This window comes from Mobula birostris, chromosome 12 (assembly GCF_030028105.1).
Source record: "Mobula birostris isolate sMobBir1 chromosome 12, sMobBir1.hap1, whole genome shotgun sequence".
NCBI classification, from domain to species: Eukaryota; Metazoa; Chordata; class Chondrichthyes; order Myliobatiformes; family Myliobatidae; genus Mobula; species Mobula birostris.
In genome coordinates this window covers 33,599,833-33,620,462 of record NC_092381.1, presented here as the reverse complement: position 1 = coordinate 33,620,462, position 20,630 = coordinate 33,599,833, and the positions used below count along the sequence as shown (strand labels likewise).

The window sequence follows — 20,630 nt, the reverse complement described above, 5'->3', positions numbered from 1 at the left end:
CTAATATTGACCTCCTCAAGGTGGCGGCAAGGCAGCGGGGGATTTGTCTCACGGGCGGATAATGGGGTCGAGAAGTTGCGGCGAAATGAGCTGCGATGTGCCCACCTTATTCACGCTCTGTGCCAGGAATATTAGTGAGAACGTGACCAGGCTGGAGCCGGCGATGTGTGGTAAGAGACATGATGCTATAATTGCTGCAACACCGCTTCTGAATACCGGCTTCTTTGTACAAATTGCAGGTGAACTTCATTAATCTGTTCTTTGGTCCGAAGAACATTCAGGTCCAAGCCACGACAGCAAAAACAAATCTTGCATTACGATTTGTTTATTGGCACTCGGCCACGGAGGATGACTGTCTCTTCTATTGTCGGGGTGGATTTAAGTAGATGTTTTTTTAGGAACAACAGCTTAGATGTCATGTCTTAGAAAGCTCAGGCAAGATTGTTATGATACATATTTGACTGGGATATTCAGTAGTAGTTGAACTGAGACAGCTGGAGTCATGTGATAGAGAGATGCACTCAGTGAATATTCATTTTGGAGCTTTTGGAGCAATATGTGGTTTTGAGGTTGGGCCTGTTGGCGAAAGAATAAAGCCGGTAATTAGGGTGTAGATTTATGGTAGGGATAGAAAGCAATAGCTTTTGTATTACGAGGTATTAGTTGAAAAAGGTTTCTGCTGTTTTATTGCTGGTATTGGACAATTCTGACAACTCGTAAAGAAAGTGGAAGGTTTACTAAAGATGGCAATAAGAGAGGTGGATGATGGCCGCATATATGGAGACTTTGGATGATGCTAGGGTGAACCATGAAAATGAGAAACAGAAGGAAGCCAAGAATAGTCCTTGGCATCATTCTGTTGTACTTTGCAACATTCTGTTGTTTTGTGCTCGTCACTATTTATTGTTGTGTTTATTATCACCATGTATACTGTTTATGCTGTGAGCCTCATACAAGCAAGGAATTCTATTGCACCTTGGTGCATATAACAATAGACTAACCTTAATGTGGAAGACTGGAGCAGTAATGGTAAGGACATGTAAGAGGGATCTGCATGCAGCTGATTGCTTAATAAATCTATAATCTTTTTTTCAATCCTATCTTTCCCGTGTAGATTTGCCAACAGCAGTTTTGCAGGAGCTACTGCATTTTTTTAACATTTATGACCTGGAGAGGATTGAAGAGATTGCAGTAAACAAAGGTAAGGTTAAAGTTCTGAGTGCTTTAAACCATCCTTTGAAAAAAATTAAAATATTGATAATTGAATTGTCAAATTGGGATATACTTTATGTTAAGGGGAGATAATGCAACCTTTTTGCAGGGTAGTGGTGTCTAAGATTAAAAAGCTTAGGTTTTAAGGTGAACAAGGAAAGATTTAAGTGGGATTTGGAGGGCAAGCTATTTGTACAGATGGTACTGGGTATATGGCATGAGCTACCAGAGGATATGATAACATTAGCTACAATTACAATATTTAAATTATATTTGGACTGGTATATGGATAGTAAAGTTTAGACGGATATGGGCCAAAATCAAGCAAGTGGAATGAGCATATGTTGACATCTTGTTCGGCATGGGTAGGCTAATCAATCCTGATTAAGGGTCTTGGCACAAAATGTCAACTGTTTGCTTTTTTCCATAGATGCTGCCTGGCCTGCCGATTTCCTCCAGCATCTTGTGCATGTTGCTTGGATTTCTAGTATCTGCAGATTTTCTTGTGTTTGCAACCTCCATGTCCCTCCATTTTCTACACATTCACGTGCCTATCTGACACCTCCTTGAACGCATCTACCATAATTGCTGCCGCTACCACTGCTGGCAGTGCATTCCAGGCACTCACCTCTCTGTTTAAATAGAACTTGCTCTGCCTATCTCCTTTGAACTTATCTCAAATGCACACCCTCTAGTATTAGACATTTTGACCCTGGGAAGAAAGATACCGGCTGTCTATCTATGCCTTTCATAATCCTATAAACTTTTTTCAGGTCTCCCCTCATCTTCTTCTGTTCCAAAGAAAACAACCCAGGTTTGGCAAACTTCTCTTCATGGCATGTTCCCTCTAATCCAGGCAGCATCCTGGGAAAGCTCTTTTGCACCTCCTGCAAAACCTTTGCATCCTTCCTATTATGGAGAGACCAGAAAGCTGAATGCACAACTTCAGACATGACCTAACCAGAGTTTTATGAAGATCAGAAGATTAGAAGGTTAATATAAGAATAAGGGAGTGTTGAGAGACAAAATATGTTAGCACTTATATTTGTGTTTCAGGCCTTTTCCTGAATACTCATGATAAATATTTAGTTGACTACTATTAGATGAGATGCGATCCCACCTCCCTATGGTTCAAACCTTGCAGGTATGGTTTGAGGAGGAGCTGGGAATTGTCCGTTGTTTTGCAGTTTATTTTTTCTTTGTCATAGTCATGAAATAAATAACTGATTTTTCTTGTATATTATTGGCTCATAATGTGAATGCAGAATGGTGTTTTGTTTGCATTCTTGAGTAAAAATCTTGTGAAATCAGCATAATAGTCATTACATAGAAGTTTGTGAGCAGAATGCCACCTTTATTCTGACAGATTGAAGCTAACGCATGTTTATCCCATCTCCACAATTTCAGAAAAGGCAGTTCGTATCTTGAAAACAATTTTATTAGAGCCAAAGCTATTCAGTCTTTCTTCATTGCTAAACTGTCTACTTCTCATAAGATGGCCCATACCTCAAGGGATAAATATATATACAGGTGACCCCTGCCCCTCCCCCTGCCCAGATATTGCAGAATTCACAAATCACAATGCAGAAATTTGAGATATAGAATGAAGTTTGCTTTCATGGAATTATTGTGGAAAAATGTCAAAGTTCAAAGTAAAATTTATTACCAGAGTACGTGCATGTCACCACATACACCCCTGAGATTCTTTTTCCAGAGGCACATTTAGCAAATCTCTGGAACAGTAACTATAAACAGGATCTATGGAAGAGCAAGAACATAGAAGGCAACAAATTTTGCAAATGCAAATATATAAATAAATAGCAATAAATAACGAGAGCATAAAATAACAAGATAAAGTGTTTGAAGCAAGGTCATTGGTTGCGGGAACACCAGAAATAGATGAGTATAGTTGTCCTCTTTTGTTCAATAGCCTGATGATTGAATAAACCAAAATAAAATTAATTTCTTTTCAACACGTGTTTCTTGGTGCATGCGCTGATATAGCAGCTTTGTGTTACAGAAAATTATGATTAAGCCTGTTTTCTGAAAATGCAACTGCTCCATAACATGTGGGTCACCCACACGCACCATGGAGCCAGGTGGTTACTTCTGATAAATTTTGATGCCCTGCTTGTTTATTTTCTTCTCTTTTCCTTTCTTTTGGTGTGCTGGTACTTTGCTGCAATCTAGCCCCCTCAAATGGACTTACTGCTACATTCCAGCTTTCAATATTAATATCTCAATTTGTCTACTTTTTATATTTTCTAGGTATTTCTACTCAGGCTTTTTGGCTTCAGATTTGGAAGGATGTGATAGGAACAAATCCTAAAGCTAAAATAGTAAGTTGATCCACTCTGGCCCTGTCAATGTTTTTAGGCAATTTTTACAATTCTTTACGATTTTTAATAAATATTTGAAGCAAAAATTAGGGAATTCAATACAACCAATAATTAGAATCATAGTTATTATATTTGCCAATTTTGTGGAAACATAAACTGCAACACAATTTATTGCTATCAATGAAAAGCCATAGCATAGTTTTAATTTGCATTCAGTCTGTCATTGAATTAAATTCACTAGAATGTATAGAAGCTTAAAATATTTATTAAAATAAAAAGAGTGCTGGATATACTAAGCAGGTCAGGTCACGCTTGTAGAGAGAGAAACGGGTAACACTTCTGGTTGAAGATCTCCTGTCATAATTGAGAAAGAGACAAAGGGGACTTATTAAACTGCAGGGTGGGTGGGGTTTAGGAAAGTGTCTGTGATAGAGTAAAGCAGGAATGACCATGGTGGAAAAAGCTACAAACAATGTATTTGATCAATGAAGTGTATATGATCCGTGAGCGAATGGCAGAAGTTAAAGAGTGAAAACAGACCAAGGAATTTGGAGCTGGACATGCCCAGCAGGTCACACTGGGCATGTTCTCTATGCATACAGGTGGAAAAAAGCTTGAAAAGAACTCAAACACGCTGGACACTGATATAGACAGCAAGGAAGTTACCTGAAATGGTAGCTTTCAGTATTAAACAAAAATGAACAACTTTTACTTGGGTCTTCACCTGGGTATGTAATGACAAACGTACACTAATCTGCTGATTCCAAGTAGGAACATAAAAAAGCAACACACATAAAAATTGCTGGTGAATGCAGCAGGCCGGGCAGCATCTATAGGAAGAGGTACAGTCGACGTTTCGGGCCAAGACCCTTCATCAGGACTAACTGAAAGAAGAGATAGTAAGAGGTTTGAAAGGGGGAGGGGGAGATCCGAAATGATAGGAGAAGACAGGAGGGTGCGGGATGGAGCTAAGAGCTGGAAAGTTGATTGGCAAAAGGGATATGAGAGGATCTGGCTCCCACCGCTTTGTTTTCACCATGGATGTCCAGTCCCTATATACTTCCATCCCCCACCAGGAAGGTCTCAAAGCTCTCCGCTTTTTAAGATTCCAGACCTAACCAGTTCCCCTCTACCACCACTCTGCTCCGTCTAGCGAAATTAGTCTTTACTATTAATAATTTCTCCTTTGGCTCCTCCCACTTCCTCCAAACTAAAGGTGTAGCTATGGGCACCCGTATGGGTCCCAGCTATGCCTGCCTTTTTGTTGGCTTTGTGGAACAATCCATGTTCCAAGCCTATACTGGTATCTGTCCCCCACTTTTCCTTCGCTATATCGACGACGGCATTGGCACTACTTCCTGTACACATGCTGAGCTTGTTGACTTCATTAACTTTGCCTCCAACTTTCACCCTGCCCTCAAGTTTACCTGGTCCATTTCTGACACCTCCCTCCCCTTTCTTGATCTTTCTGTCTCTCTCTCTCTGGAGACAGCTTATCTACTGATGCCTACTATAAGCCTACGGACTCTCACAGCTACCTGGACTATTCCTCTTCTCACCCTGTCTCTTGCAAAAATGCCATCCCCTTCTCGCAATTCCTCCGTCTCTGCCGCATCTGCTCTCAGGATGAGGCTTTTCATTCCAGGACGAAGGAGATGCCCTTTTTTAATGAAAGGGACTTCCCTTCGTCCACCGTCAACTCTGCTCTCAAACGCATCTCTCCCATTTCACACACATTTACTCTCACCCCATCCTCCCGCCACCCCACTAGAAATAGGGTTCCCCTTGTCCTCACCTACCACCCCACCAGCCTCCGCGTCCAAAATATAGTTCTCTGTAACTTCCACCACCTCCAATGAGATCCCACCACTAAGCACATCTTTCCCTCCCCCCACCCCCCTCCACTTTCCACAGGGATCGCTCCCTATGCGACTCCCTTGTCCATTTGTCCCCCATCCCTTCCCACCGATCTCCCTCCCGGCACTTATCCTTGTAAGTGGAACAAGGGCTACACATGCCCTTACACTTCCTCCCTTACCACCATTCAAGGCCCCAGACAGTCCTTCTCGGTGAGACGACACTTCACCTGTGAGTCGGCTGGGGTGATCTACTGTGTCCGGTGCTCCCGATGTGGCCTTCTATATATTGGCGAGACCCGATGCAGGCTGGGAGACCGTTTCGCTGAACACCTACTTTCTGTCCGCCAGAGAAAGCAGGATCTCCCAGTGGCCACACATTTTAATTCCACGTCCCATTCCCATTCTGATATGTCTATCCACGGCCGCCTCTACTGTCATGATGAAGCCACACTCAGGTTGGAGGAACAACACCTTATATTCCGTCTGGGTAGCCTCCAACCTGGTGGCATGAACATTGACTTCCCTAACTTCCGTTAATGCCCCACCTCTCCTTCGTACCCCATCTGTTATTTATTTATCATTATTATTAATTTTTTTTCCTCTCTCTCTTTTTTGTCCCTCTGTCCCTCTCACTATACTCCTTGCCCATCCTCTGGTTCCCCCCCTCCCCCTTTTCTTTCTCCCCAAGCCTCCTGTCCCATATCCTCTCATATCCCTTTTGCCAATCAACTGTCCAGCTCTTAGCTCCATCCCTCCCCCTCCTGGCTTCTCCTATCATTTCGGATCTCCCTCTCCCCCTCCCACTTTCAAATCTCTTACTAGATCTTCCTTCAGTTAGTCCTGACGAAGGGTCTCAGCCCGAAACGTCGACTGTACGTCTTCCTGCCTGGCCTGCTATGTTCACCAGCAATTTTTACGTGTGTTGCTTGAAATTCCAGCATCTGCAGATTTCCTCATGTTTGGGGAACATATAAAAAATACTCTTTTGGTTCAAATTTGACGCCTTTTGAATTTATTTGAAATTTATGCATTTCTGACTTATTTAACATCAACTGAGCTTCCTTTGGCAAATATCGTGATTAAGTAGTTGGCAAGCACTAATGTGAAGCGGTATGGTTTTCCTGTAATACTTTGCTCCTGTGTTCATTTACTGTAATATTGCTTCAAATGTTAGCTGACTAGATCTGTTTTCTTGCAGTATATATTTTTTAAAAAATGGATTATTAGTTACAGTTGGTGGATTAAAAGTTTATTCTCCCGCATGATAAACGGTGCATTTTTCTGTGGTATTACTAAGGGCACTAACAAAGTCAGAGTTATTTATTATCGTCGTATGTATATGGTACCATTTACTACCTTGGGATTCATTTTCTCAAAGCCATTTACAGGACAATTTAAAAAAAAAGAAGTATTTATGAAAAACTGTAAATGAAGACTGATAAATAACCAATATGCTCAATAAAAAAATTGTGAAACATAAGTTCCTAGTTAAGAGTAGAGAAAATAATATTAAATGTGATTCTTAAGAATGTTCGAGATGATTCTAGAAATGTCATGGTGACCTATTGCTCCTGTGTATTGACCTGTCTTTTCTTCATTACTACAGGAACCTGTTAATTGGAGGCAAAAATTCTTGCAAACATTCTTTCATGGTGTTTTGTGGGGAACATTGGATACTTTGAGTGACAGGCGATTATATAATTCTCGTTCATCGGCATTAATTCTTGCTTCCCGACATGTTAGCAAGCTGGTCATACGCAACAAGCTGCAAGGAGTGAAAGAACTTGCTGATAATCCAAGCATTTGTAGGCGTTTGGCATGTACAGTGCACAAGCTGGTGTTTCAACATCTACGTTCTGTGGATCAAATGTTGCAACATTCGCTGTTAACTTTGCTTCATAGTCTCATTCACCATGGAATTGTGAAGGAGCTGGCATTGTCACACTGGAATGAACCCCATCCTGAATTACTGGCCCTCCTACTGAAGACAAGTGCAGGACTGTGGCATGCAGGAAAGAGAGAACATCAGTGTGTTGATTGTTGTGATGAGGATAGGCTAAAGATGAACATTAAAGCAAAGTATCCAACAGATCAGGGAAATACATTGGATTTTTACCAGCAGGAAGCTGGAAAGACTGCTTTATCTGACAGGAGATTTGGTACTACTGACGACAATGGAGCAAAGAAAGTCATGTCTGCAGCTATCAATATTATTTCTGATGATCTGATTTCTCCAAGTTCACATCATGTAACCTACAAAGAAATAACACATGGAGATGTTGGGTTGGCAGATGAGTCTAACAGTTATAATACATGCAAGACTCATCCTAAAAAATGCAAATCCTGTCTCAGGATGTATGGTCCATTGAGGAATCATGATGCACACAGTATTGTTTCAAATGTAAAGCTTTTTTCAGAAGGTAATGGCAGAACATTGGCAGGAGCACACTGTTCTGTACCACATGGTCTGTATGATCCCACATGTCATTCCAACAAGACTTGTGAAAGCAATTGTGGCAGTGGGCAACAGATTATTAAAGGGCAGTTGTATCCTACATATCATAGAGTTATGGAAGAAACTGAGTATTCTGAACCACATCACAGCGCTCCTGAAGAGAGTGCAAGCTGTTTCCATGAAGCTGAAAGCAGGACATATAAAGAACCAAAGACTTACGGTACTGTCACTCGGACTTTAGAAAAGTTAGTGTGTTGTAAATATGCAAATATCTTTCAAAAATGCAACTCTGTAATTGTACGAGAAGATTCTTCTTCAGAAGAGCCACATTCTCCAAGTAAGAGCTTTGGAGAATTTGGAACAAATGCACGCAATGGAACTTCAGCTGAATTGTATGTTTTCCATCAAAGCACTCTTCCCTCAGAACATTTGTCTCCATGTTATACAAATAAAAAGCTACGACTCACAGATGTATGTAACTTTAAGTCAGCAGAAAAACCAAAGACAAATCAAAGGTTATCTGAAGAGTTTGAGAAACAAGGAGACATCTATGACTATATATTTATGTTAGGTAAAAATAAAGCTAACTCTGCACAAAACACATCAGACACTGATGAAGACAGTGACAGCCTAATGGGACAGAGTGATCTTGGTTTTACTGGGGAAGAGCAAGCCAATGAAACACTTCCTCCTTCTCCTGAGCTGTATGTGAGGAGTGTGTCGGTGTTGGAAATTACGTCGGTCTCATTGTCCTACGGTTCTGCTGTGATGCTATCCAGGTTGCTCAGTTCATGGGTTTCCCTCCAGAAACTGGTTTTGGAATATAATGGTTAGTCTGGGACGTTTGTAAAGAAGAAATAAAAGCTCTTACATAATTTGCAACTATAGTTCATTCTGAGCTTCAGCAGAAAACTCAAACATGATTAAGTATTTTTATTTAGCTGCATTATGTGTGTGACAAAATAGGTGAAGTTTTGTATTTGGTTTATAAGCACAACCAATAATCATGCCACTGTAAAAGGTTATTTTGTAACTTCTCCCCAACACTTGCATTAAAACAGGAAAAAAAAAGAATAGGAATCTAGTTCAAGTTTTGAACACCACTAGATCTTTTCTACCAGATTTACAATTCTCTTGGAAGTATCTTACAATTTTGTCAATTTATGATAAATGCTGTCAAATTAGTGTGTGAACATTGCCATGACTATTTTTCAGTTTTCTCCGGATATAAAGAATCCAGCATTAGTTATTTTTGTCTAATCCCATTAAGTAATTTTGCTGTTTTAATAAGCCCAGTGAGTTTTTGAGGAAAAGTTATCAATGCATTTTCTGTGTCTAACCATTCCCAAGTTCAATTAGGTCAAGTGATTCTTTTGTAACTAAGCCTCAATCAACCTTATAACCTGATGGTAAGCTGGTGTTGATTTAGCCAAAATATTTCACAAAAATTAGCAATAAAATAGTGTTTAGATACATGCTATAAGGTTTTAAAAAGATCCATTTGTCACTTAGTTATTTCTCTTGCTTTTAGGCCTGGGTCCTGCCATTTTTCTGATCCTCAAAGGACTCTATGTTCTCTCCTGTTGCCACAGCAGTTGTCTTTCCACTCTTGTATTAAAAGATGATATTCTACACCTCCCCCTGGTAAAACTATTGAAAATTATAATTGGCATCTTCCCTCATCTTCAAACATTCCATTTGAGATTCCTGTTAGAAATTCAAAATGAGTCATTAGAAAACCAGCTATTGATCGATACTCCAGAAATAGCAGGTGGGTAATTTTCAGTTGTATTGATTTACTTCACATTACCTTCAGGATGATTGGGAGAAAGGTTTGATCATTGTGATTGTGAAATTGTATTTAGGATTCAGAAGATTGTCAAGAAAGCTGTTTGATAACAGCAGTGTAAGATTGGAATGTAAACAGAAACTCTTCAGTCTTTCAACTCAGTTAGAAAACTTTGGAGGTATAATTCAGTTATAATCAATTACAGGAAGAGGGAAAGGAGGCTCTTTTTTGGGTGAAGACAAAGACCGTCAGCTCTAAAATGGACAGGTTGTCTTACAAGGAAAAGATGATAAGGCTTAGCTTGTATTCACTGGAGTTTAGAAGATTGAAAGGCAGCTTGGTTGAAAAATACAAAATCCTAAATGGCATTTATTCTAATGATGAATGCAGAGAGGAGTTTCCTCTGATGGGAGAACATGGAAAAAGAGTCATTGTTTCTTCTAAAAAGAAAGGTTTAAAACAGATGAAGCAATGTTTTTTTGTTCAGTGTCATGAGTCTTTGAAAGTTTCTTTATCAAAGGATAGTAGAAAGTAAATTTTATACATTGTTAAGATTAGGTCAATAGATTCATGATGAGCAAAGAGGGGAATGTGTTATTTTAGGTAAGTGAGAATGCAGAGTTCAGGTTCTGGTCAGATCAGCCATTGAATGGTGGAGCAGGCTTGGGACTAGGTGATTATTCCTGATCCCGATCTTGATTTTTTTTTTTAAAGTTAGCGGGAAGAATTTGGAATAATGGCTGGGTGTAAAGCATTGATTCCGGGTGGTTATTGGTGTGTGTTGGTGTTTGGCTTCTGTGGAAGTAAAGTGGTGATAGAACTTTGGTTAACTATTCCTGGTTAGCAGACTTGGGTATTATAAAATTGCTTTATAACTTCTAGCTGTAAAGATATATTGATTTGGATGTTTTCTTTTAAAGTCTTTTCTAAATCTTGATTTGTTTTTGCAGGTAGTTGCCTGAAGGATTTGAGTCTGAGTTGCACAAATGTGCCTCTGCAAGTTGACATGCTGCTCACTGTTTTAAAAGAACTGAAATTCCTCAAACGTCTGAATCTGCACAAGGCATCATTCAGTCCACCTGAGCAACTTGGCAAATTGCTACATGTAACTACATGTGCGTGGTAATGTACTCTGATGTTTGTCGAAAGTAATTTTCATATAATGATGTATGTCTCCCTATGAAATTTAACTTGTCTTAACCATAATCACAAATTTTCTGTATGTCACACAGGAAGTAAAAATGCACTAAAGCGATCCGTCTCATGCACCCTGTAATAATATATTGACAATGAAACACTTTAACACATAGTTTGTTAATTTCTTACTTCTACCTGGTATGATCAGTTACTTGGAATTCTAATGACTTCAGGTTCTCATGTTTAATATTCTCATATTATTGGTGAGAGTTCAAAAAGAGAAGCTCTGCCCACACCATATTTCCTTGTTTGTAAAACACCTTAACATAATGAAATGATAATTTTGCTCCTAGTCTCTCTCCCTATGTTAGAATGGATTACCATAGAAGATGTCAACCTTGCTGTTTGCTTTAAGGAAGTTCTAGATCTGTTGCGCAATGCTCCTTTCAAAGGTGAGATGTGGTACTGACGTTCCTGGACAAAAATTTTGGATAGCTTTTGTGAGTGAAGAATATATACAGTAGCCTGCAAAGGCTTGGGCACCCTTGGTAAAAATTTCTGTTACTGTGAATAGCTAAGCGAGTAAAAGATGAACTGATCTCCAAAAGTCATAAAGTTAAAGATGAAACATTTTTTCAACATTTTAAGCAAGATTAGTGTATTATTTTTGTTTTGTACAATTTTAGAGTGAAAAAAGGAGCACCATGCAAAAGTTTGGGCACCCCAAGAGATTTGAGCTCTCAGGTAACTTTTACCAAGGTCTCAGACCTTAACTAGCTTGTTAGGGCGATGGCTTGTTCACAGTCATTGTTAGGAATGGCCAGGTGGTGCAAATTTCAAAGCTTTATAAATACCCTGACTCCTCAAATCAGCAGCCATGGGCTCCTCTCAGCAGCTGCCTAGCACTCTGAAAATTAAAATAAATGATGCCCACAAGGCAGGAGAAGACTATAAGAAGATAGCAAAGCATTTTCAGGTAGCCGTTTCCTCAGTTCGTAATGTAATTAAGAAATGGCAGTTAACAGGAACGGTGGAGGTCAAGTTGAGGTCTGGAAGACCAAGAAAACTTTCCGAGAGAACTGCTTGTTGGATTGCTAGAAAGGCAAATCAAAACCCCCATTTGACTGCAAAAGACCTTCAGGAAGATTTAGCAGACTCTGGAGTGGTGGTGCACTGTTCTACTGTGCAGTGACACCTGCACAAATATGACCTTCATGGAAGAGTCATCAGAAGAAAACCTTTCCTGCGCCCTCACCACAAAATTCAGCGTCAGAAGTTTGCAAAGGAACATCTAAACAAGCCTGATGCATTTTGGAAACAAGTCCTGTGGACTGATGGAGTTAATATAGAACTTTTTGGCTGCAATGAACAAGGGTATGTTTGGGGGAAAAACGGGGTGCAGAATTCCAGGAAAAGAACACTTCTCCAACTGTTAATCGATCGATCATGCTTTGGGCTTACGTTGCAGCCAGTGACACAGGGAATATTTCACTGGTAGAGGGAAGAATGAATTCAATTAAATACCAGCAAATTCTGGATGCAAACTTTATACTTTATTGTCGCCAAACAAGTGATACTAGAACGTACAATCATCATAGCGACATTTGATTCTGTGCTTCCTGCTCCCTGGATTACAAATATTAAATATTAAAAATAGTACAAATTAGTAAATATTAAAAATTTAAATTATAAATCATAAATAGAAAATAGAAAAATGGGAAGTAAGGTAGTGCAAAAAAAAAAAACCGAGAGGCAGGTCCGGATATTTGGAGGGTACGGCCGGGTCTGGGTCAGGATCCGTTCAGCAGTCTTATCACAGTTGGAAAGAGGCTGTTCCCAAATCTGACCGTATGAGTCTTCAAGCTCCTGAGCCTTCTCCCGGTGGGGAGAGAAACAAAAAGTGTGTTGGCTGGGTGGGTTGTGTCTGATTATCCTGGCAGCACTGCTCCGACAGCGTGCGGTGTAAAGTGAGTCCAAGGACGGAAGATTGGTTTGTGTGATGTGCTGTGCCGTGTTCACGATCTTCTGCAGCTTCTTTCGGTCTTGGACAGGATAACTTCCGTACCAGGTTGTGATGCACCCTAGAAGAATGCTTTCTACGGTGCATCTATAAAAATTAGTGAGGGTTTTAGGGGACAGGCCAAATTTCTTTAGCTTTCTCAGGAAGTAAAGGCGCTGGTGGGCCTTCTTGGCTGTGAACTGTGCTTAGTTGGACCAAGTCAGGTCATTTGTGATATTGACCCCGAGGAACTTAAAGCTTTTGACCTGTTCCACTTGCGCACCACTGATGTAAATTGGGTCGTGCGGTCAGCTACTCCTTCTGAAGTCAACAACCAATTCCTTTGTCTTGCTGACGTTGAGGGATAGGTTATTGTCTTCGCACCATGCTACCAGGTTCTTAATTTCCTCTCTGTACTCAAGCTCATCATTACCTGAGATACGGCCTACAATCACCCCCTCTGTAAAAAAAAAAGCTGAATTTGAAAAGAGGATGGCTTCTACAACAGGATGGCTTCTACAACAGGATAATGATCCTAAACACACCTCAGAATCCACAATGGACTACTTCAAGAGGCGCAAGCTGAAGGTTTTGCCATGGCCCTCATAGTCCCCCGACCTAAACATCATGGAAAATCTGTGGACAGACCTCAAAAGAGCAGGGCATGCAAGATGGCCCAAGAATCTCACAGAACTAGAAGCCTTTTGCAAGGAAGAATGTGCGAAAATCCCCCAAACAAGAATTGGAAGACTCTTAGCTGGCTACAGAAAGCATTTACAAGCTGTGATACTTACCAAAGGGAGTGTATACTGACCATGCAGGGTGCCCAAACTTTTGCTTCAGGCCCTTTTCTGTTATTTTGAAACTGTAAAAGATGGAAATAAAAAAGTAATCCTGCTTAAAATATTAAAGAAATATGTCATCTTTAATTTTATGCCTTTTGGAAATCAGGTCATCTTTTACTCGCTTAGCTATTCATAGTAACAGAAATTTTGACCAGGGGTGCCCAAACTTTTGCATGCCACTGTATGTATCAGTAATAAGTGTACACTGTTTTTAGTAGTAGTATTATCCTAATGTGGAATGATAAATACTACTGTAACATCTGTCATCACATTGGTTATTTTCTTTCTCTTGACCCTGTTGTGCACATTTAAAAAAAGTTTTCCTTCTGAAAGCTAAAAGATATGATCAGTTAAAACTGATAACTCAGAGGTAATTCTTCTTTTCTCGAATTTTAAATGAAACTTGAAACCAAGGCATTGTGTGTCCCTTAAGATTAACTGAAGTCTTTAATTGAAGAATACATTGGGTAATTTTCTGGCCAATAATTATATTCAAGCCTTCACTAGATAAGTAAATACTCCTTTATCTTATTACTAGTTATTTCACCTCTCATCCTCTTGTTTGCAAATTTACATAAGCCTTTGTTTAAAAAGTGGGTGTATTTCAATCTGTAAAGTATTTGTGATACCTTGATAGGTATACAGTATATTAATGTACCTTTTCCTTGATGTATTAATACTTCATGAATTACAGACACATATGACTCCTTAAGCTAAGCCTAAATGTACATTTTCTCTTCATATTCACAGGGTTAACTTTGGAAAATTGCCGGCTGTTTGAAAACCACATGGAAAGAGTGTCTGAAATTGTTAATGCACTGAAGCAAAACCAATTCCTCAGAGTATTATCTTTGCCTGCAAATCGATTAGGTTGGTATATTCCTTTATTTTTATTGTCAATACACAATTGTTAGTGTAGTTCTGCTTTTATAAATTTGTAATTTCACCTGTTTACAAAAAAAATCCACTCATTAATTGTGCTGCATACATGGTTGTGCCAGTAGGAATGTGGTTTATATATTTTAAACATATTTTTAAGAATAATTCATAAAATATATTGCTTTGATTCTGCTAATTAGGCTTTGCTGTACAAGGATCCTATAAACATATGTTTAAATATTGTGACATAATTTAACATAGTGGCAGTTATTAACTGCCAAGATAGGCAAATGAGCTTTGCTTGCTTTTCACAGGGAAAATTATTGTCTTAATCTTAATGTTCCATATTTTTCCAATTTGGAGTCCACAGCCATATCTTGTATCAAAAAGTTGATGTAAAAACATGCACTTTATTGTTTAGAAAGGATAAAAGTGATTTGATATTGCAACCATTCAAAAATACATAACATGTTATGCTTTTTCTAATTAGGAAACAAAGGTCTGCTGTTGCTGGCAAAACTTTTTACTGAAGATTCTTTATCCTGTATCTCCTGTCTGAATGTGAGGTAATCATGTTTTAAATTTGTTCATTCCAGAACCAGTATTCTCTGACTGAGGAGATGGTGAGTTTTTAACCAGCTGGTCAACAACGGCATGAATTTGGCAATAGCATGCTCAAATTTCAAAATTAGGATTTTTCTTAACCTCTACTTGGATTGCCCAAATGGTCACTATTACGGAAACTAGCAGTAAAATTTGCTTTATATTATCAATTAAAGCTAACATCTTGTGTATTACCAGTTCAGAATTTCCCCTTATAGATTAGAGCAACACAGCTTGGAAACAGAACTTTCAACCCAAGCAGTCCATACGATTATGATGCCACCCTAGCTAGTCCCAATTTCAACATATATTCCTCTAATCCTCACCCTCCTAGTGCTTCTTAATTTATACTATTGTATCTGCCTTCACCATCTCCCCTGGTAACTTAATCCATAGAATCAGCACCCTCTGTTTGGAAAATGTTGTCCCTTTTAAATCTTTGCCCTCTCATGGAAGGATGTGGAAACTATAGAAAGGTTGCAGAGCAGATTTATAAGGATGTTGCCTCGATTGGGGAGCATGCCTTACGAGAATAGGTTGAGTGAACTTGGCCTTTTCTCCTTGGAGTGACAGAGGATGAGAGGTGACCTGATAGGCGTGTATAAGATGATGAGAGGCTTTCCCCCAGGGCTGAAATGGCTAATACGAGAGGGCACAGTTTTAAGGTGCTTGGAAGTTGGCAGAGAGATGTCGGAGGAAGTTTTTTATGCCGAGAGTGGTGAATGCTTGGAATGGGCTGCCAGCGACTGTGGTGGAGGCGGATACAATAGGAACTCCTGGATAGGTACATAGAGAGAAAAACAGAGGGCTATGGGTAACCCTGGATAATTTCTAAAGTGCATGTTTGGCACAGCATTGTGGGCCAAAAGGCCTGTATTGTTCTGTAGGTTTTCTATGTTTCATCCTAATCTTATGCCTTGTACAGTAGTTTTGGACTCCCTACCCTGTCTCTGCCCATATAGATCTAGGCAAACAACTCTCAAACTTCCTTTTTGTTTGGAACTGTCTGCTTTAAGTAAGCAAAAATAAATAGTACCTGTTTAGTGTCACAGTGAGTGTGAGAGATTTGGGTATTAAAGGATAACTGTTCTGTTGACACCTTAGATAGGATGTTATCTTTAAAAGCCTTTCTTACTGGCCTTACATTTTTTTATTCAACCAAATCTACATTTTGTATCATTCAATTGGTTATATTGTATCTTTTTGGGAGATTTCTGTCACTTCTCTTGATATTCCAGTGGTTAGACTTGAGGATAAAATATCTCCTAGACTTAAAATTTTGCTAGTTTTGGAGTAAGAAACTATTTACCCAATTTTGTTGAATTTGCCAGTTATCCAGCACAAAGCCCACCATGTGCTTGCCCTTGTATATTAATCCTATTGATCAGCACTTAAATCTGATACCTTCTATGCCATAGCAATTCAAATACTCACCCAGATATTTTTTAAAGTGCTATGAGAGTAACTGCTTCCACTATCCCCTCAAGCATACATTTAGAAATCTACCAACATATGGGAGGAAAAATTCTTCCTCAGATGTCTGTAAACCTTGCACTTTACCCTAAACTGTAACTTCTGGTTATAGGCATCTCTGCTGTTGGAAAAGTTTCCTACTATCTACTCAATCTATGCCCTCAATTTTGTATACGTCACAAAGTTTCAACTGTAGGCAGAACTTGTTTTTATTTTATGATTTAAAACAAATAATGCTAGAAAAACTAGGCAACAGCTATGGAAAGAGAAACTGGTATCATTTCAGGTCCAACATCCATGATCAGAATTGGGCAAGAGGAAACAAGGTAGTAGAAAAGGTGGGAAAGTAGAACAAAAACATGTAGAACTCTGGTAGGGTGATTATGTTTAGTACTTTCTTTTTTCCCAGCTCTAACAAATTGTTCTAGACCTGCATTATTTTTTTGCAGTTTCTATGGTTGGGCTTTTTATTTATTTGAAGGGAAGTGTCACACATATTTTCACTATCTACCTGTGCTGCTATCTTTAGGGGGCTATGGGCTTGTACAGCAAGGACCCTGTAATCCTCAGTACTCCCGAGGGCCCTACCATTCATTATGTACATCCAACCTTTATTAGATTTATCAAAACAAATCACCTTGCAACCAGCATCTGTGAAAAGAGAAACCTAATATTTTAGATCTAGGACATTTCATGGGAGCTGGTAAAGAAAGAAAATCAAGTAATTGATTTGTACACCTCGTATGTCTTGGAATTAATCCACTTTATGCCTGTAAGAAATTCAATACATCCCTATTGTAAATATAGTAGAGATGACAAGCAGATATTCCAAGAGGGTTGCAGTGCAGTTGATGGAGATTACAAGCAAAAATGAGGCAATTAATAATTTTACCAATTGCATTATATAACAGTATTTATAAGATTGATACATTTTTAATAAATCAGATTTCATAATCTCAGCCTATAATTTTCTTTTCCAAGTGCTAATTGTATTCGTGGAGATGGATTATTTGAGTTTGCATCATTCCTCATGAGAGCTGAATCAGAAATGCCTGGCAGCCTAAAGTTGAAGGAACTGAATGTAAGCGAGAATCTATTCTTCAGAGATCCTGCACTTACCCAAGAGGCACTTGAAGTCTTCAAGAACAAATGTCATGTAATCACAGTACAGTCCCTTACAGATCCATTACAAGCACTTGCTGACCATTCCAGTGTAATGTAGATATTGCAATTTAGCAACTATTATTCAGATAGATTTTTTTAATTTTATGAGCAAACTATTTGCATACTTGCAGTTGAGAAGTACTTTTGTTTGAATTGACTTGAAATCCAAGCCATTCTAAAGGTACTGTTTCAGTTTAAGTATATTGGACAAGAAAGACAATGAAATGGGACTTTCTTTTCAACCCCACCCTAAAATCCTCAGTACTTTGTACTAAAGGCAATTTTAGCAGTAGATTTTGTTTTAGGGCATCTTGATATGCCTTGACATGTACCAATTTGTTCTTGGGTTTCACTATTAATTCCTTTTGTGCTTGGTTTTGTGAAGATAATACAATTCCAAGTAATTAAGTATTGTAATAAAGTTTTATAATAAAGTTCATTGGACAAAGCTTTTAAGTACAAGCTAAGCTTGTGTATTATTTATTGCTGTAGCTAATGTAAATGCTGATAGCAACATTTGATCAATTATGGCATCAAGGAGTCTCAACATAAAAGGCAAGGGAATCTTTTTTACAGCAGTCAAAACATCTCTAACATGAGTTTTGTTTCATGTTAATCATTTTAACCAGAAACAGCTGATGTTTTTATAGTAGCATTTCCCCACTGATCTTCATTTCCTTGTTCAATATTAATCCAGGGGATCACCAGCAATAAAAACTGGCTGAAAACTCACTTTCCACCTGGACATTAGCACAGCATGGCAACCAAAGCCATTCAAGATGGTACATACCACCCCTATCAATGTCAATTAGAAATGTGCATTAAATATGGCCCTTGCCACTGCTACCAACATCCCATGAGAGGAAAGTAAATGTTTATATTATGGTTAACCAGAACATACATAGTTTTAAATGGAAACTGGTGTGCTTCAGCCACAATTTACATTCAAACCAAAAGGAAACCATGATTTTTATTGGCTTAGTACATTAAGTGCAGTTCTGTACAACAGGTACATTTAAAAATAAGAGAGACAATCACATCATGGATTTAATGGAGAACAATGATCAGGTAGGTTAAAGGAGAATTTTCCCATCCTGCTGGTACTTTTGATAACTTAAAAGTGCAAACAGTTGATCTGGGGCAGAATTAATTGAGCTCAGACCTCTGGACCTCAGACTTCCCCAAATTAGCCATTAATTAAGCTATTAGCAGTAGTTCAACTGAGAGCAGATGCACAGGTGTTTTAGATAGAGCAAAGATAAAATATTGCATCTCCAGCAACACTTCATACTAGTGTTCCGAATGATTAGCAAGTCTTATAACATACCTGAGAGCTATTACTTTAAAGCAATATTTAAATATATTGCTGACAATATAGCTCAATGATCTATGAGCATCAGGAATCTTGAAATTACATAAACCTTTAGAGATAATAACAAGTATTTATATACATATGAATTTTAAATCTATTCTTTGAACATGAATACTGTATGAACACTTACATATTACTGATTTATCTGCACAACTTACAACTCCCCCAATGCTCTTAACAAAATATAGCTTAGAATGAGCCTTTGCCTATTCACAGAATAGATCACAATAAGTCGTTACATAATATACTATGCAGACCTTTGCATTCCACAACAGACTAGATGTTTCAGAAGTGTTCTATGTGAAAATGATACAGCATTCAAGAGCACTTAAGGACAGTGATGAATTTCGCTTTTGCAATGTGTAAAAGGTGTATGGGGAAGGGGGGGGGGGCCTGCCATGCCCTTTTTTAGGACAGCTCGTCCACCTTTGATCCTCACCTGACGCTCAGTTCTCACCTGTGGCTCCAAGTAGCTCTGTAGCACGCGCAGCGGCCACACCCCGGTAAACCATCTCGGCAGACAGGCCAATCCAGGTGAGGGTAACCAACGGGTCTTCGACCCTCGGTGAGGTAGGGGATTTGCCTGTCCCAGCGTGTGAAGCCGTCTGGCCATGGCGGATTGAGCGAAGGAGACCAATTAATAGTCCAATGGTCAAGAAGGCAGGCCAGCAGGCGTGGTGGAGCACTAAGAGCACGACAAGGCACTTAGACGTCCTGGTCATCCACCGCAAGAGGTGGTGATCTCTTTAAACTCACCCGGCAGAAGGCAAAGGCAAACCACTGCTGTAACTTGTCACGAACAGGATTTCCCAATATGACAGAGCGGTGTGGAGGGAAATAGTCCACCAACTGGAAATTCCAGATGCAACCTAACAACGACGACAACGAAAAGGCAGCATATTCAGATAAATGAAATCAAAGCAGAGTAATGCAGCCAGCTGATCCTCATGCAGATTCCTCAAAGTTCAGAACCTTCATTGTTGGTACACCAAAATGCAAAAAGATTTCAGAAAGGCAACTGATCCATTTTAGGCACCTTTAATGAATCTTCATTTTTACAACCACTGAGTATCTCAGATAACTCCACGTTGCTCCTCATGGGAGTGGTGATGAAACACAAAGGAGACTGCAGCATCCCAGGCCGAATGGAGGACCATATCCCGCAGTCCACGTTTATTCTCACAGTGATTCCACTGAGAGACATCTGATGTGCAATCTGAGTTTTCGGGAGGAGGGCGCACCTGGTGACCATTCACACATCGACGACATTTCAGCCTGCAGCGGGAAGAGATTATGACACCACAGTGAGCTTCAGATAAAGACAAATCTACAGAGATTCACAAACCACTGCAGTTTATTGTAGAAAGAAATTAAGAACATTGTTTGAATTAGAAGGAAATAACTGTCAGATCAGTTTAGACTTGACTGTTAGCTAACTTTAATTTTTAAGTTGACTTCAGTGTCTTATGACAATTTCTGACATATTCAAATTTGAGTATGAAGC

General features: G+C 39.2%; 2 protein-coding genes across 2 annotated transcripts in view; one reads left to right on the top strand and one right to left on the bottom strand.

The window, feature by feature from the left end:
- Nucleotides 1-2: 2 nt before the first annotated feature.
- lrrc41 (leucine rich repeat containing 41) lies at nt 3-18,198 on the top strand. Its single transcript, XM_072273564.1, has 10 exons — nt 3-170; nt 1,115-1,201; nt 3,481-3,551; nt 7,017-8,694; nt 9,397-9,636; nt 10,605-10,769; nt 11,145-11,243; nt 14,386-14,505; nt 15,005-15,080; nt 17,572-18,198. Exons 1-10 carry the CDS (start codon nt 62-64, stop codon nt 17,810-17,812), a joined length of 2,886 nt encoding a protein of 961 aa, XP_072129665.1. The 5' UTR covers nt 3-61; the 3' UTR covers nt 17,813-18,198.
- Nucleotides 18,199-18,418: 220 nt separating this feature from the next.
- Nucleotides 18,419-20,630, bottom strand: part of rad54l (RAD54 like) — a 38,394-nt gene continuing 36,182 nt past the window's right edge. Inside the window, exon 19 of the mRNA XM_072274622.1 lies at nt 18,419-20,401. Coding sequence (XP_072130723.1) covers nt 20,200-20,401 — 202 coding nt within the window. The 3' untranslated portion in view covers nt 18,419-20,199. The remainder of the gene's footprint in view (nt 20,402-20,630) is intronic.